Raw genomic sequence first — 19,134 nt, forward strand, 5'->3', positions numbered from 1 at the left:
CTAGTATAGTGCAAGCCATTACATACATTAAACAACCTATAACATTAATATTCAAAGTGTACAACTAACATCCTTTTATTTGGTTTTGTGATTGTTGCACTATTAAAGTAATTAGACTTTTTTTAGAATCTTTTTAATGTAATGTGATTGTCACAAAGATATATTAGAGTTTTCTCTAATTATCTTGATTTCAGGAATTACATTTACAACATCCATGTATTTCAAAGCAAAATTGCTATACAATAATTTTTTAGTACTTTTCACTTGTTTCAAGTCGTACAAAAAATTAGCATGTCTTCAACATATCAGCATATAATGAAACATTTCTCCTTTTCAAACTTAGTATAAAATCATTTATCATATTCATTAATCTTGAATCCATTAACTATTACTACATTAAATTTTTTTATGCCATTACTTATGAGCTTGTTTATATAATGACTTAATCATTTACACACTTTATTTTCTTGTCGTGGAAGTATAAACCATTCCGCTTGTTCCATGTAAATTTCTTCATCTATTTCACCATTTAGAAATGATATTTTGCATCCGTTTGGTGAATTTCAAGTTTGTATATGGAAGCCAATGTTATAAGTATCTTTATTGTAGCAATTCTTGCTACTAGTGCATCGATATCAAAATAATCAATATCATGCTTTTGTGTAAATCCTTTGGTAACAAGTCTAGCTTTTAACTTATTTATAGTTCCATCAACTTTTATTTTTTTTTTTTAAAATCCATTTGCAACCTATAAGTTTGCAAGCAGCAAGTGTACTAACTAAGATCCATGTATTCTTCCCTTTAATGGAACTTATTTAATCATTTATAACTTCTTTCCAAAAAGCTATATCTTAAGATTTCATTACCTCATCAAATATCCTAGGATCAGATTTCATATTGAAAATATATTCAGTATGTTTGATTGATTGTCTCTCTTGTTTCTTCAATTAAGAACATGAAAATTCTGACTCAAAGGTTTTAACATTTCTTGCCCTTTTGCTTGTTCTAGGTACAAGGTCATTTTCTTTTTCAATGAAAGTTACCTTTCTTTAATCTTTTGAGCTATCTAAAGTAAATTTTTTGGAATTAGATTTCAATTTGAATTTATATTCATCAAAGATAACATCCTTAGATTCAATTATTATATTAATAGGCATTGATTCATTTGGCTCTATTACCATGAATTTATATGCATTGTTATGTTGAGCGTAGGCAATAAATATATATTCAATACCCTTTTCACTTGATTTTTTTCTTCTAGGTTTTAGAACACTTATTATTACTTTACAACCCCATGCCTTAAAATAATTTAAGTTAGGCTTTTTTCTTTTTCATAATTCATATAAAGTTAACTTGTTCCTTTTGTTAGGAACCCTGTTTTAGATATGGCATGAAGTATATAATACCTCACCTTAAAAATCTTGTCTTAAATTGAAATAAAACAATAATGCATTAACCATTTTGGTCAATGATCTATTTTTCCTTTTAGTTACACCATTTGATTATGGATTATAAAGTGCAATCACCTCTTAAACAATTCCATTATAATAAAAAAAGTTAGGATCAAACTTTAGGATTAAAATATTCACCTTTCCTATCAGTTCTTAAAGTCATATTCCAATAATTACATTACAATTTGAATTTAATTTTATAAGTTTTAAACATATCCAATGCTTTATCTTTAGGATGCATAAAGTAAACATAGCAATATCTTGAATAATCATCAACAAAAATTACAAAATACTTTTTACAACATATTGATAAAGTATTATGCAAGTCACATACACACTAGGTATCAATTCAAGGATTTTAAGACTTCTTTCAACTTTATAAAAAGGTTTTCTTATTATTTTAGTTAACATGCATCTTCTACATTTTTCATCATTCTTTTTTATACTTGGAATTAAATTTGATTTAGACATTGCATTTTTTCTATTATAATGAACATATCATAATCTATAATGCCAAGATCAAAAGAATCAAGCAAGTAAACAAAGGGATTATTCTTATTATTAATCATAATAGAAGATACATTGAGTTTAAACATACTATTATAGGCATAACTTTTTCCCACAACTATGTCACCCTTAGACATAAACTTGTCTCCTTCAAATACTAACTAAAAACCAAGCTTATTAAGCAAGCTAGTGGATACATGATTTTTCTTAAATTATTTGTAATTCTTAATGTTTTATCGATGTAAATTCCAAATCAATCGATCATTTACCTATGAGTTCAATTGTAGAAGAATTTCTCATATATAGCACATTGCCTTCATTTTTCTCTTAGAAAGTTTTGAACAAGGCTTTGTTGGTGTAAACATACTTTGTGGCATTGGTATCAGTCTACCATGCCTCTTTGTCTTCTATGACATTGATTTAGAAATTGTAGCAATAAAATTTTCTTTGGTTACTTTAGATGCTTATTTCTTTTTTTTTTTATTGTGGGACAATTTTTTTTGAACTGACCTTGCTTCTTATAATGGAAACATGAACCTTTCTTTTTCTTGAACTTTTTGGCCTTTGTTGAAAGTTTCTTTCTCTTTATGGATGTGGATGGTTTAACATCTTCCACTACATAAACCTTGAAAGAATTAGCTTCATTTATTTTGTCATTTTTCTTGCATTGCTTTTTAAAACGAAGATGACTTGTAAGCTCTTCAAGATTAATATCTACATTTTTATGTTTTAATATTTTTTAAAGTCATTTTATGAGGATAAAAACTTATCAATTTTAGAGGACACAACAAATGCTTCATCCATCTTTATCTTGTAATGTTTGAACTTATTCAAGATAGTTTCAATTTTCAAGAAATTGATTCATGACTAGTTTGGAGTCAATCATTTTACATATGTTTCATCTTGAAACTAGAAACTTTTTGGATATAGCTTTTTCTTTTGTGTATCTCACATCCTTATTTCATACTTTTTTGCCAAAATGCATGTAATATAGGTATCAAATAAAGAACCAGACATACCATTTAATATGTAGCCATGCATGTGTAATCATCATTCTCTCAAATTCGCCTCTTGCGAGTTTTATTATGAGATTCATCTTTTATCTCTTCTGAGCTTGGAATGGTAAAAACATATGCAATCTTTAATGTGGTAAAAAAGGATATGTTTCTTTTATTGTCACTTTAGAAAGTTGCCTCCATCAAACCATTCCAAGATCTAGAAATTGGTTGTCATCACTTTTATGGAATTGAACTTATCCATATTTCTTGAAAATAATCCTTTAGATTAATAGAAAAATAATGTAATACGAGACTATAAGAAACAACATGTGAATACTTGATTGTCTTTTGAATTTGTGAATTTCTTGTAGCCTTTTTGTTGAATAGTTAGAGTTAAACAATAATGGACTTTTAAACACAAAAAAAATTACTTCAAGGCGTGCTACAATGCCACTTTCCCTAAGGATTATTTCACCCCAACTAGTTATAGTGTGTAAAAAAGTGAACTGAAACTCCTCCAAGATACAATCAAGCCCTGTTTGTTTAAACTTTGCACTAGTATAATAAACCACCAAACACACTTTCGTAAGAATGGAAATACATTGTCTTTGCGAGGTTTTCTGCAACAAACAATGCTAAAACAACTTGCCTATTATTGAGAAAGGAATGGGAGAAAGAAGAAAGTAATTCATAATTGAACTATATTATAAAATGAACTCACATCAATCTCTATAAATAAATATTGAGTTCTAAGGTTGTAACTCTTTAATTGTATTGTTTCAATAAAACATCATTTCTTTTTTATTATAAACATGTCTCTTTGAAATATTACAGATATATTTATTCATTTGAATAATCAAAATTTTCATACAAAGAGAAACTATTTTTCATGTTTCTGAAATTTGTAACTTTTCATACAAAGCATTTGATTGCTCCAAAAAGATAGTTGATTGCCTTTTTGTATTTTCAATTTCTAAAATGCTTTCAAAAGTAGGGCAGTCGACTCATTCATAGAACAGTCAAGTCTTTGCTTTATACATAATGCATTCAACATATGAGTAATCAATTCTTCATATTCCTATCAACTCTGTTCAATTCTAGAAAGATTCCATATTCGACCTCTTATAAGGCAGTCGACTGCTTATAACATAAATCAATTTAGAAAACTATCAACCAATGGCAGTCGATTCCACAAGGATTTGGAATCGATTCCACTTTCTTTCTAGACATAAAAGTCAATTGCTCTAGGGTGTTAATAGACTACTATTTATGCAAAATTTAAATTTAGTTTTTGTTTGACAAAGCAATCAACTCTATGCCTTTAGCAATCGACTACTCCTCTTAGACGTTTAAGAGAGTCGACTACTCTAAGCATGATAGTCAACTGCTTTCCTATATAATCTTCGTACATGATTCTTATAAGTATAAAATCATAAAATTGACCTTGAGAATCATACCTTAAGTTATTTATTAACTTTATTAGATTTCTCTTTGATTAAGTTATTTTTAAGAATCATATTTTCATATTTTAAAAATATTTTCTAACATAATATAATAAAAAATTAAATAGATAGATAATAATTTTTAAAAACCAAAAAAATATAAATTTTAAAAAAATTGACAATAAAATAATAAAACTAATTCAAAACACAAGAGACTATTCAATTAAAATAAGAAAATTATCATCACCGGCCTATAATTTACAAACAAAAGAAAAATATAAAACTTAAGTCAAATTTTATATAACACAAAAAATGTTACTCATAAGAAAAGTTCAATTTTATTATGAAGAAGGTTACTTTCATATTTAAGGTAATATAAGTTCATATTATCAGTAAATGATTTTTAATTTATTTAATTTTAATTTTTAATATAATTTAATTATATTTATTTAATTTTAAAAATTAACAAATTGAATCTTAACCCAAAATAACTCAAATCTACAAAACTCGAGAGTCAAATCTGAATAATTCAAAACCAAAATGATTCAAGATTGAAATAATTTTAAATTGAATTGACTTGAACCCGAAACAATTATAGAGTTAAATTAATCTAAACTTGAATTGACCTGGCTTGAAATAATTCAAACTTGAAATGTCATAAAATTTCTTGTTCAAATTTGATTTGATTTGAATTTAAAATGATCCAAATTTAAAATTATTACATTTTTTTCTTTGACTCAAAATAACTCCAACCAAGATTACCTAACCCGACAATTTTATTTACCAAGCATATATATTTATGATGTAAAAGATTGGATATTTTACTTTTTTTCTTGTTAATTTTTTATATAATTATATATATATATGTAAATGGTGAAATTTGGAAATTTGGAATTTCATATTCTTTCTGGGTAATGCATACGGAAAAGATTGATGATTTTAGTATGTAAAAGATTTGGGATATTTAGGGGTTCACGCTTACTGTTTTTTGCAAGGTTTAATGTTTTCTTTTTTCAAAGTATTTGGTATAGGATGATTAGTTTAAAAATGATGATAATATGTATTCAATATTAGATCATTTTATTTGATAATAATTTAAATTTTTTATGTGATATTGATCTTAAATCATTATCATTGTTTTGAGAAATGATTTGATTTTCATCTAAAAAAAAAAATTTATCATTGTAAAAAAATAATTTTCAATATTTTTTAAACTAATTTACTCTAATGATAGTGCGAATAAGCGTATAAACAAGTCTTCACTTTGGAGAAATTAATTATTCTCTTTAATTCTATTGGGTATGATTCACACCTTTCAATATATGATTAAAAGTATTTATGCGTGCTTATAATTTAATACAATTCACTTCAAAATAGTTTTGAGTTTAATTTTATAGATAGTTTTTTATTGATATTAAAATATCCCGAGCCAAAAAATAAAATAAAATAAAATAAGATATAACATATTTTACCTTGATTTTAATGTGTGAAAGTGTTTTAGTTCAAATTTTATTTTAAAATTAATATCATAAATAATTTTTAAATTATAATGAAGTTATTAATATGGTACTTGAATATTAAAAATTTTTAATATGATAATTGAACTATAAATTTATTTACTAGTATAATATTTTTAGGGTTATTTGTTTATTACTTGTCATTATGTGAAATTGATCCTATTAAGATGAGTATCACTTTAATTAAAAAATTTATAATTTAAATATTATATTAAAAATTTTTAATTCAAGTATTATAATAAATATTTTATTATAATTTATAAATTATTTATGACATTAATTTTTTATTTTATAAAGGAAAAAAAAAAGGGAGGGAGAGGGTGAACATATGGCACCTGACCTATCGCTATTAATACCGAACAAGAGACAACCATTCCAAACTTCCAATCCACAAATACACCATCCGATTCCTGCACAAAAATTTCAATAGGGAGAAGATGCAGCGGCACATAATATGGCGAGATACAGTTGCAGTCAAAATTAGCTGCAGTGACAAAAAATTTAGCCGACTTTTTCACAATAAAATTCCACATAGCTTTATAATGTCTTTATCTCGAACACTGATGGCACTTTAGAGTAACAGGAACCACATAGGAAATGGCAGTGCTGTCATGAAACTGCACCGAAACTTTTTCCTTTTTGATTTGTGTTTGACAACCAGGAAAAAAGAAAGTATCATGCTTTTGGCTTCCTTGTATAGGCTCAAAATGCCGGCTCTTTTGCCGAACACATATTTTCCCACGTTTTTCTCTACGCTGGCAATGATAAATACTTTGTTCAGTCAAGCACGTTTCATGGTTAGCAGCAATTCAGCATATTTGAAGCACCTAGTGAGAGGGAAAAAAAAAAAACGAAACTGGGGACTGAATCGAACCCATTTCCCGTAACAACCCCAAATTTCATTTTCAACAACTAAACTATTCTTTTTTTTTTTTCTTTATTCTCTAGTTTTTATTTTCTTTAAAAAAGGGGAAAAAATTGGTCATTCATAGTGATCCAAGAAAAAGTCCAGTAAATTCTTATGGTTAAATTTTTTTTATATATTTAATTTGATCACTCAAATTAAAAATTTAATCCGCCTACATCAGATCAGGGCTATTGATAAACCATCAAATTGCATGCGTTTGCATATAGGATCTGTCAACCGTCATCTCTTTATAGCATTCCAATTTGTTTCTCTTTTATGATGGCTAAAGGGGATGGATTAAGTGGTCAGCTGGCAAGAAGGATCAATCCATTAGGGTCTTTTCTTTGACCAAGAATTCAAGCTTGCTGCAATCGATTATTTTCTGTTCCTATATATGGGAAAACTTCCTCTGTTAAATTGGAGACTAGGACTTACCAACGGATACTCCGCATGCAAGCTACTTCTTTTGGAAAAAGTTGTTCATTAAATACAGTAAATTAGGTGAAATTTTGAAATTAGTTGCATATAAATCTTGGCCTCGGCTGTGACTCGTGTAAATTCACTTCCGGTTCAAGACTCAAATGTTCTTCTTTAGGCAAATACTATACTTGCTTGTGAGTCTTTAGTCAGATAGAGGCATGTCATCCTTTAGAAAAAGTGGGGCAAGTTCTAGTGAAGATGATGCTGAGCAGCTCAGAAGAGGACCCTGGACTCTGGAGGAGGATACACTCCTCATTAATTACATTGCTAGCCATGGCGAAGGCCGGTGGAATTTGCTTGCAAAACGTGCAGGTAACTTAACCAGTAGTCACCAATCACCCATCTGATAAAATATATTATGTTGAACTACATGTTAATAGGACTTTTTTTTCCCCTTTTGTGGCTTAGGTTTAAGGAGAACTGGGAAGAGTTGCAGGCTGAGATGGCTAAATTATCTGAAACCGGATGTTAAGCGTGGAAACCTTACTCCACAAGAACAGTTTTTGATCCTTGAACTCCATTCTAAGTGGGGTAACAGGTAATCATCTCTTCTTTTTTTTTTTTTTTGGTTTTTACAGCTTTTATTTTGCTTTTTGGGAGAACAACCTATCAACTTGACATAACAATAGCAACATATGCATTAATAAATCGTTGAACACTTTCAATCTACAATACTTCAATTATTGTTTTCGAAGAACTATGCAATGACATTACATGATTCTTATCTCTCTCAGCCTGAATCCCATGCTCCGCCAAAGTCGTCTTTGAGCGGTTCGGAAGTTCTCTCGCAAGTTTCTTACCACATAACACTTGACAATTACTTAGCAGAATCTGCGAAGCTGTAGTTTACCCATAGTTACGGTTTATATTCAGACAGAGTTGTTATTTGATCGGACGTGACATAGTTTTATTTTGTGATTTCTAGGTGGTCCAGGATTGCACAACATTTACCAGGGAGAACGGACAATGAGATCAAGAATTACTGGAGAACCCGTGTGGAGAAACAGGCACGTCATCTTAAGATTGATTCTAACAGCGCAGCATTTCAAAATCTTATTCGATGTAATTGGATGCCTAGATTGCTTCAAAAGATGGAAGAGTCATCCTCTGTTTCATCCATGACCTCTGAAAACTTAACAGTTCCTCCACTTCTAGACCAAATTTCTCAGCATGAAGCATTAACGGCAGTGCAACAAGCACCAAGGCACGGGCCTCGTATTCTAAATGAAGCAGTGCAAAGTTTGCATCAGCTGGAGCAGAATTCAGACTCAGAGCACTCTGCAGCAAGTTCATGTGTTTCTTCTTCAGAATCCATGAAAAATATCTCAAAAATATCTCAATTTGCAGAATACCAAACAAATCCTTATCGCATCATTGGTAACAACGACTACAACACACTTTCGAAGGATTGCTATTATTTCGATAATAATAGTAGTTGCTATAACATGGAAGCCATCAACCTGGCATCCACATCAGCACTTGGGGATTTTGCGAGCCCTGTCGGCGATTGCCACATGGCAGAGAACAATTGGGTTGATGATGGTTTTGCAGATGGCCTATGGAGCATGGGGGAACTATGGGAATTCAAGAGCTTTCATTGAAGGGAATCCTGTCATGTTTTTTCTGACAGTTCACCAAAAGTTCATTCATTAGCTTTTAACAGTTGATTTTCCGAGTTCAATTGTCCTATAACATCTCATAAGATTTTTTTTTCTTTAAGTTTTTGTCCAAAATTAGTTACAGCAGCCGTGGATTCCAAGTTTCTTAAGTTGTGAGTATAAACTAATGAATTTTTATGTCTAAATATGTTAGAAGATGAAAAGTTCTTTCTTTTCTTTTCTTTTCTGTTTTCTGGCACCTGGGCTGGATTACTGATCAAAGAGCTTTCTCTTCCCTTTTCTAATTATTAATTTCACCTAAATATCAATACTTGCATTTAAGATTTTAAAATATTTTTGAGAAAAAAAAACATATAACTAACATTTTTTTTTTTTACAATCATAATCAAATATTATATTTATACAATGAAATAAAAATTAATTATTACATCATAATCAAATTATAATAACTAAATAATTAATTTAAAAATTAAAAAATAACTAAATAATCAAACTCATAATTTGAATATAAGATCTCATGATTCTATGACCTCTTCTTTATCAGTAAATTAATATCTCATTGATTTGTTAGTCTTAATTTTTACATGCTTGAGTTTGTCTAAACCCTAAACCAAAAATTTTTTGAAGCAAAAATAGGTTTACATCAAAATTAAAGTGCCGCCACCAATGCCTTAATTATTGGTATAATGATTAAGTTAAGAAATTTTTATTGGTATAATAATTAAGTTAAGAAATTTTGGGAGGAATATTCAACTTCACTGTTGATTTTTTTTATTAAAAGGGTTATATAAAAAAATTTATAAATGTTGAGATTTAAAATTTAATTTATCACATTTTATGTTGGATATTTAATATTATTTTTTGATTTAATTTGGCTCAATCAATTAAATGAAATTTTTTTTTGTGAAATTGCATAAATTAATAAAAAGAATATTTTAAATTACATTTTCTTTCGACCATAAAATAAGAAGCATTATGATTCAGAAAAAAATTAAGGTAAAAAAAAAAAAAAAAAGAAAAACATCCAAGGTAGAAAATTACAAAATTTTATTAATTTTCTTCTCTCTCTGTCTTTCTTTCTTTATTTTTCTATTATACTTCTTCCCTTTTTTTTTTTTTATTATCTTTTTCTCTCTAGCACTAGATTTGACCTTATCGGATTGTTTTTAGCGTCAGTCGATCATTTCGGACTAATTGGATGGTGGCACTAGAGTCAATATCTAAACTAGGAAAAGAAGGAAAAAAAAAAGGGGGGGGGGGGGGAGGGGGAAATTAATATATATATATATATAATTTCAAATCAATGTTTTTTTTTTATTTTTTTTTCTAACTTTAGATTTTCAAGTTAACTTTTTTTCTTCCTGATCAAAGAAAATATTCTATGAAATATTATTTTTATCATTAATTTATATCAACCGAATTGAATTAAAATAAAAGTTAAATAAGTTAATTAAACAAAATCAAAGTAGAGTGGTAAATTTAATATTGATAAAAATTCATTAAAAAAGTTCAAGTGCATGAAATAGTAATTATATAAAGGGTTTTTGTTAACAAATGTCCTAAGAATACTTTTTAAAAGTAGTTCATATATTATTTACAACAATATTTGCGTATTAAATATCATATTTGACAATTAATTTAATGATTTTTAAAATCTTGAGTGAAGATATTACTTAATAGGGAGTTATTTATAAAATAATATTTAAAGAAAGAAATGTGGAAGTAATGGATTATTTGTTTTTGAATTTAATGAAAATAATACATTAAATATAATTTTTTTAAAGTAATAATTTAACCATTCTTAACTATTGCTTACAAGCATATCCACTAATCAAAACCTATTTAATATAAGTGAAATTACTTTAAAAAGTGCTTTAGGAGACTAAAATCAACCGCTACTCATAGGGAATTTAATTTGTCGATTTAATATATCCATTAAAATGAGGGAGTGGGATGGTGAGAAAATGAATCATTGGGTCATTGAAAACTTGCACACTTGCACAAACTAAGAGAATAAAAATATTGTGAGAGGTCAATTCATTTAAATTTCAAGGAAAGAGAGTAGCTGAATTTTTTTTTCATTTTAATTAATGCATGTTTGATTTTGAGAGCCAGTTGGATTCCTATTGGAGCTCTGATTTTTTTTTATTTGACAATTTAAAATTTAAATGCCATAGATTCCAAACAATGAACTAGTTGAGCCAATTCTAGGAAGCAAAAATTTCCTGCAAATGTGCCTCTTGGCTGACCCACCAATGTTTGAAAGTTGAAACCATCAAAGTTAAAGATGATTAGTATGTGTTTGATAAAAGGGGAAATTGAAAACTTTGTCATCAATCTCCAACTGACGATGAGAAAGGCAGCTTCTGTTTGTTGAAAATTAATGTAATTTTTATAATTAATTAAAGCCACTTGGTTCAGCAACAACCCATTTTCCAATTGAGCGTAATTTTTTTTTGAAATGATTATGTTATTAAAATTTTTATTAGAAATAGCATCCATCTATGTTAATTGATTGGATACATACATTTTATCTTGATTTAAAAGATTAAATAATTTATCTATTTTTATAAAAAAATTTATTAGGAATATCATTTTTATATTAAGATATGATTTAATAATTTAATAATTTATAAATATTATTTATTATTATAATTTATATTTATCCGTCAAACATAACATATTTTTTATTTTTATTAAATTTATATATAATTTTAATTAAAATTATAATTAATGTTATTTTCATACTTTTTGTATCTTATTATTATATAATATTTAAAATTAATAAATCTACATCAAAATAATTATTTGTTCATCAATTAAATTTAAATGAAAATTATAAAATTTTGGTGTGATAATTACTCGGAAAGGGAAAAGGAAAAGAAATCACAGCTATATATTTGCGCGTAGCAAGTAAGCTAGCTGGGTTAATGAATGTAGACGATATATATGATTATTATTCCACCTTATCTACAAGCCTTGTTTTCTGCCATATTTATATGGACAAAGTCAAACAAACCCATTTAAGAAGAAGTTGCAGTCTTATTCTCACACATGCTCCAATTCTCTGACAATCAACCAAGAATTTTGTCGGTTGCCGGCAAAAGAAAAAGAGATATAGCATAACAAATTCGAATTTGGTGCCACCCATGACGAATTGACAAATTCTTGTTCTGATAAATGAATTCATGCCATGATTCCAGATCTGTCATAGAACATTTGCCAAAAATTGGAAAAAAAATAGCCCTAAATTAAGATTTTGAATATTAATATTGACTTCTCAAAAAGACTGAAATTAGTTGTTGAATTGCCGTTAGGGCACTCTTTATCACAAAATGGAATTCCAGACCAAGTTAAAGCAAAATATCCTTCCAATGTAATTGTCTATTCCACTTACTAGCTTTTCTCTTCCAGCATATATTTTTTAGTTTCACAGCCTATTAGGAAAACATTGGTTAAGAAAATTTTTTTTCACTGGCATTGATTTTTTTAATGTTTTTCTAATACCGTAAGGGGTATTTTCAAATTTTACTTGGATTTAATTCCTTAGGTAAATGATTTTAAAATTATATTTTTTTTTATATAGACATGATAGGTTCAAAAATTTATTTTTGAAGCACTCCATACAAAAATTGAATCCTAATTAACAAAAAAATAACTCATTTCTTCACCAACTTGAATAACCCTTTTAGTTGACTCCTTAGAAAATAACTTAAACATAAGTTACAACCTTAATCTAATTAATGAACAAAATACTTAATTTGTCTTGTGACTGATGATCCTAGTTCATATTTTTTCTTGGACTCATCTTACCGACTAGAGCTATTAATTAATTATATCTTTTACTTGCCATGGCATAAAAAACAAAAAAAAAAAAAGAGATATAGAGATTGAATAACTCACTCTTGATTAGTTTGGTTATTAATTTGATTAATTATTTTTGTTTTCAAAATAAAAAATAAAAAGTAACATTTGGATATAAAAGAAATTCGAGATTTATTGAACAGAAAAATGTGCTTTGATATGCAATAATACTTTTTGAATGTTATCTATTATACTAATTATTAACACATTTTCTATCAAACACTATATGGTTTTGCTATGATTTTGATGGTAATTGCCTCTTAATGTTATATAGTCAAGAAATCTATAACTAAAATAAACTTGATAGAATGAAAAAAAATAACAACTCGGATTTGTGGTGGGAATGGGAGTTAGATGTAGCTGTAGCACGCCGAGCCAAAACCCAAAAGGCCAAGGATGAAACTTTGTTCATATATTCTTGTTCCAATTGAAGAAAGATGCATGTTCGATACGCAATGTTTAAAATGGTCGGAGATTAAAGCTGATTTTGGACATGTGACACACTCAAGCCGGATGTGGACTTGTCCAGCTTTGGAATATTGAACCTTTTGCCTCTTGCTAATTTAACAATTTGTTAGGACTATAAGTGCTGCAGATCGATCAGAAATCCATTGGCAGTTCCATATTATATAATAATAATGGATATTTGAATGAACTCGAATTATGAAGTTTTTGAGTTCAAAATCTTGAGATAGGAGAGATGAAAAAAAATATTTTTTTATTATTTGAATTTGAATTCATTAAAAAATTACAAAAAAAAAAATTTGTTATAAATTATTAGGTCCATAATAAATAAATCTACTTAAATCAATTTAAAAAAAGATATAATATTAGACAAAAACTCCTTACCACCAATAAAAAAATTTTATAGAATGATAGAAAAGAACTATATAACTTCGAATTATGTTTCAACATAAAAAAAAAGTAATAGAATAATTATGGTAATTGGCAACTGAACTTTTCAAGGTAAAAATTGTGATTAGTTCAGTCCATGAAGATGTGAAGTCTTTGACAAAGAAATGAAAACCTGTCCATCCTACCTATAATCAGCGGCGTAGCCGGGGGGTTGGTAGGGCCACGGTTCTCTCCAAAAAATTTTAAAATCATTATAGCAGAATATTGTATTCTATTAAAAATAATATTTAATCTCTGTTTTTTTTTAGTAAAATTACTTCTTAACTCTTATCTTGTATTTTTCTGATTTCATCGGATTATTTCCAGCAAATTAATGATAGAACTTATCATTGTCGGGAAATTGAAATGAGAAAATATTGAAACCATTATATTTACCAAACCTCTTGTATTTATGAGTAATAATTGAGCTTATCAATTAATTCTTTTTTTTGCAGATACTTCTTAACAATAAAAAATCAATCATGATTGATAATTTGGATTGAGATGTAAATTTGTAACTTTCAGATTTAATACCAATAGATTCTAGGTCACCATCACAAAAAAAATTTATGCTCAAGTTACTATTATTTTTTTTTTTTTGAAAAGAAAACTATATCAACTTCCAATAATATTCTTTCCAAAGCTTACAAATATGAGAGAAGTGCCAAAGTGAATTTTTTCACAAAAGATAAATATCCATAGAAATTAATTGTTATTTATTACATATTTACATTCAGATCATTAATAAATGGTCTCATAACAATGAAAGTCAGATAAAATAACATTTTTCTAAAATTTATAATTAATAATTTTAAATATAATACGAAATTAATATAAAAAATATAAAAATTATATAGTTTAAAATTTTAACAAAAATTAAATAATATATTTTGTATTTAATTAATAAATATAAATTATAATATAATAATTTTCATATTTGATATTTATTTGACACTAAATAGTTGTGATACCAATTGTCAAATAACTAAAACCTAGTGACGGAGAAATAATCTATCCGGTGGGCACGTGCAGTTTATCTAAGATTAATTTGGAAGTCGAGGAACGTTCTTGTCGCATAGATTGTGGAACGCCATCAAGATTTTTCAGTCATTTTTTGTTTTGTATTGTCATAGTCAAGAAGATGCGTAGGGAGATCGAATTCTCCTCCTTTCGGCGTCGTTGTTTATTGCTCCATGCCTGATCATGATGGCTAATCTTAATCTCATGGCGGGCCATAGGGCTATCAAAAACCATAATTTCAAAGGGGTCGTTTTACAACTCATTATAGAAAACTGACCACTTCCAGTTCAACTCCGGTAATTCCATTTCGTTACCTTGTTTGAATCCAAGTTTGAATATATATCCACATAACCCAAAGCAACCGGTAAATGTTGATGTTTTGACGTGGCCAACAGATGACCACATAGGTCATAGCGTATAGTTTGTGCATCACTTTTAGCCGTGTGGACTTTCGCAAACAGGGCTCGTATCAACTACTATACAATTCTCCGATTATCCGATTCCAGCCATGCATGAATTTTGTGAGAATTCATCAAAGTATCATATGGAACTCGTATCAATCTCACACTCATATGTCTTTGATCAGATTGCATAATTCGATGCTATTAGCAATTATATATTTTATACAATTAATTGTAAGTGAAGTGTGATGAAATCGTGTCTTAGTATATAATAATGGGTAGGTTATGAAACTTTTAAATCTCATGTTCAAATTTTGTTTATGAGTCGCACTAGTCTATAGGCTGGGTTTATCTAGTGTTGGCCCCTGGACATAAATTGTGAAATCATAATCCGGCTCGATTGGATTTGTGTCATTGTTTAATGAAACAAATATTTTTTATTAATTTAATTTTAAAATATAAAATATTAATATAAAAATGATTTTGTAATATTTTAATATTTTTAAATAATAACTAAACTTATTTAAGTCTGATGAACAAGCATTGGATAAAAAGATTTGAATAATAATAAAATCTGATGCATTTTTTATCCGTTTCATACAAAAATTTAAATTTCATTATATATATACATATGAATTTGATCAAATTTTAAGTTGGTTTTCATTAAAAAAAATTGTAGGTATAGTGAATCTTAAACAAGTCAAACGATAAGTATTGACTAGATTGATTAAGATTGAAGTGAGATAAATACTCCATTACTAATCCCTATAAACGAGGCAAAATTTTAGAATATGATGAATTGAAACAAAGCCGAATAGAAATTAGGAACATGATAATGTCGCTACATTTTTTTCCTGTGCGGGTGACCTAAGTATGAACTATAGCAGTTACAATCAGATAAAGAGGACGACCACAAAAAAAAAAAAAAAATCAAAGAATTTACTCTTGAAACAGTAATCTGTTAGCTACTATCGTCAAGAGAGACGCAATCGATCATCAAACCAGTCGCAAATTTTGAACCAGTAATGCTAATGTTTGATTTGAAGTCCACCATTGCTTGGGCCTTGCTCGGGTAATTGGTTACATTGTTAAAAGTCAGGTTAAAGGTCTAATTTCCAACCCAAACCCATTTCTTATTATAACAGCTCGTAGAAATCAGATAAATCCAAAACCCGGCCCAGTTCCATACTTCAAACACAATGATCTCCAAACTCAATCATTGCCGTTCACGTGTACTTGAGAAATCCTGGCCTTCAATATCATACTATAAAATGTCTGCTGAAACCTTAGGTTTTTACTCATCCGCCAAATCCTCTAACTCGTTCTTGCCTCTCGTCTCTTCAATCTTTTGCTTCTCTTTAAGGTACAGCTTTTTATTTTCCTATTACTTGCTTGGTTACCTAGAAAATGCATGACAAGAAAAACAGAATGAATCTATTTTTTTTTTTTTAGTTTTCTCATAAAACCAATCGGAATGATAGGGGTTTTTCACATTCTATTACTGTTTTCATTGAGAGATATTACTAATTTTTTGTGGTCTGTTTATCTGCTAAGAAAAATGTAGGAAAGGGAAAAAGAAATCCAGTTATGATTTTAGGGTTCTTTATCTTTTAATGATTCATATATATATATATATGTGTGTGTGTGTGTGTGATTTTGTTACTCTCTGAGCTAGTAAAAGATGTATGTGTGTGGCTTGTTTTGTTTGAATTTTGAATTTCTGGTTTTCTACTTTTATAATTTTTTGTTTTCACTTGTTGTGCGATAAAATGTGTGAAAATCCCTGAATTTCCTAGTGTATGTATGCAAATTTTTGTCTTGTAAATTATAATTTTTAAGATTTAAAAATCACTTAGATCAATAACACTTGTGTCACTTTACGGTTAGTGTTGATGTATGACAAATACTTTTTATTTCTCAGTTCAGGAATTTCCTTTCATATGATACAACAGGGAATTTGACCATATTGAAAACTTTATAAATTATTAAACTTGTTATTGAATCTTGATATTGGTATAATGGTTCATAATTTGAGTGGTAGAACCAAAAGTTGGACCTTAGCTTCTTAAATATTTAGTGAAATTAGGAAGGCCTTTAAAAAAAATTTATATGATAGTAAATACTTGTTTGAAATTTCCTTTTCAATTTTTTGTTGATCACACAATTCAGATCTTGAAGATGTATACATCAAGGAAGAAGATCCACAAAGATAAGGATGCTGAACCAACAGAATTCGAGGAGTCAGTTGCCCAGGTTTTAAAATGCTCTTATGTTTGTTGAACTTGAAGAGTTTCTGAAAATGTGTAATCCTTGGTATGATTTGATTGCTTGTGCTTGTGTGTAACAGGCATTCTTTGATTTGGAGAATACCAACCAGGATCTGAAAAGTGACCTCAAAGATCTCTACATTAATTCGGCTGTGTAAGAATGAATCATTGGGTTGCATTAATTGTAAAGTTATTTATGTATTTTTCCATCATATGTTGATATAAATTTGTTCACATGCAGCCAAGTTGATGTCTCTGGGAGCCGGAAAGCTATTGTTATCCATGTCCCCTACAGATTGAGGAAAGCTTTTCGCAAGGTTCATGTTAAGCTTGTGAGGGAACTTGAAAAGAAGTTCAGTGGCAAGGTGCGGAAAGGACTAAGCAATTCCGTTTTCAAATTTGTTCTTTCTTTATAATGAAACAATGAGAGGGAGGGCAGTTTGAATGAAAATTTGGATTAGGTCTTCTAGTTTACAATTTATTAAGTGCATTACCATTTAGTACAAAATTCATCAACTTTTTTAATTTTTATGCTTTGGCTAAGATTCTATCCTCGGTTGAATGCTTCTTTCCAGACTCTGATATGTAGCAGTTCTGCAAAAAATGACAATTAATCATTTTTTATTGTATTATTCATAAATTGATATGTCTCCATGAATCTTTTGCTTGATCGGGCTTTACTGTTGAACATAAATTTCTGTTTTGTACTTATAATGATGCTTATTAATTGGTTTGATTGATATGTACGAGTTCTTGGTTTTAAGTTTTAACTTAGTTTATGCATATATGATAGGATGTGATTCTTATTGCCACCCGGAGGATATTGAGGCCTCCGAAGAAAGGTTCTGCTGTTCAGAGGCCACGCAGCCGCACATTGACTGCTGTTCATGAGGCAATGCTAGAAGATATTGTTTTACCTGCTGAGATTGTCGGGAAGCGCACTAGATATAGACTTGATGGATCAAAGATAATGAAGGTACAACACTGTATTCATAGAATATAGAATTGAGTAAAATAAGTGTGACTTGAGAAATTTTACTTATATTGGGTTCAATTAGGCTTTGTAAATAATGGTTTTTGTCATCATTCATAGATTGTAAATATGTTGAAGGTTAATGCTCATTCATTCTTGGCCACCTTTCTTGAGCAGGTCTTTTTGGACCCGAAGGAACGAAACAACACAGAGTATAAGCTCGATGCCTTTTCTGCAGTTTACCGGAAGCTTGCTGGAAAGGATGTTGTGTTTGAGTTCCCAGTCACAGAGGCATAGAGAAGTCCTTTTCAAGTATTGTGACACCTTTTGTCTGGTCTTTCTTCTTCTAAAACTGTTTTTCGTGGGGGCGTATTTAAAATTTTTGACATTTGAGTTTTCAAAACAAGCAGAGAAATGTCATGATGGATTTATTTTATGTACTATGACGTATTTTGTGTTGTGGTATGGCATTTAATGATGTAGGATTACAAGTTTTAAAAAAGGTTTTTTGGTTTAATTCTCGTTCCTTTTTTTTTTCTTATTTTTATTGAAGTAAAGACGGTAGAATTAAACAAAAACTTAGAATGGACACAGCATTAGATTAGGACGCGTGGATGGGAGGCTTTGGGCATTATTATTTCAGTTCAGACTGCGGTTCTAGAATTTTAATCCTACTAATTGTTAATCAAGTTGATGAGGGTTATGTATGGCTTGTTAAGATGATCTCGGGCTTATTCTTTTTTTAATCAAACTGATTTGAAAAAACAAATCTGTTTGCCCTATTTCTTCACTTT

The 19,134-nt window shown here is 28.8% G+C and overlaps 2 protein-coding genes across 2 annotated transcripts; both read left to right on the top strand.

Moving 5' to 3' along the window:
• Window positions 1-7,107: 7,107 nt before the first annotated feature.
• LOC111281901 (transcription factor MYB123-like) lies at window positions 7,108-9,137 on the top strand. Its single transcript, XM_022869699.2, has 3 exons — window positions 7,108-7,614; window positions 7,711-7,840; window positions 8,228-9,137. The coding sequence occupies exons 1-3, from the start codon at window positions 7,461-7,463 to the stop codon at window positions 8,901-8,903; spliced, it is 960 nt and encodes a 319-aa protein (XP_022725434.2). The 5' UTR covers window positions 7,108-7,460; the 3' UTR covers window positions 8,904-9,137.
• A 7,208-nt stretch (window positions 9,138-16,345) lies between these two features.
• On the top strand, window positions 16,346-18,857 carry LOC111281908 (small ribosomal subunit protein eS7-like). Its single transcript, XM_022869711.2, has 6 exons — window positions 16,346-16,463; window positions 17,270-17,353; window positions 17,448-17,521; window positions 17,609-17,732; window positions 18,161-18,343; window positions 18,518-18,857. Exons 2-6 carry the CDS (start codon window positions 17,279-17,281, stop codon window positions 18,635-18,637), a joined length of 576 nt encoding a protein of 191 aa, XP_022725446.1. The 5' UTR covers window positions 16,346-16,463; window positions 17,270-17,278; the 3' UTR covers window positions 18,638-18,857.
• Window positions 18,858-19,134: the final 277 nt, after the last annotated feature.

The sequence above is a fragment of the Durio zibethinus genome, chromosome 17 (genome assembly GCF_047325235.1).
Source record: "Durio zibethinus cultivar Kanyao isolate XHJ-2024 chromosome 17, ASM4732523v1, whole genome shotgun sequence".
NCBI lineage: Eukaryota > Viridiplantae > Streptophyta > Magnoliopsida > Malvales > Malvaceae > Durio > Durio zibethinus.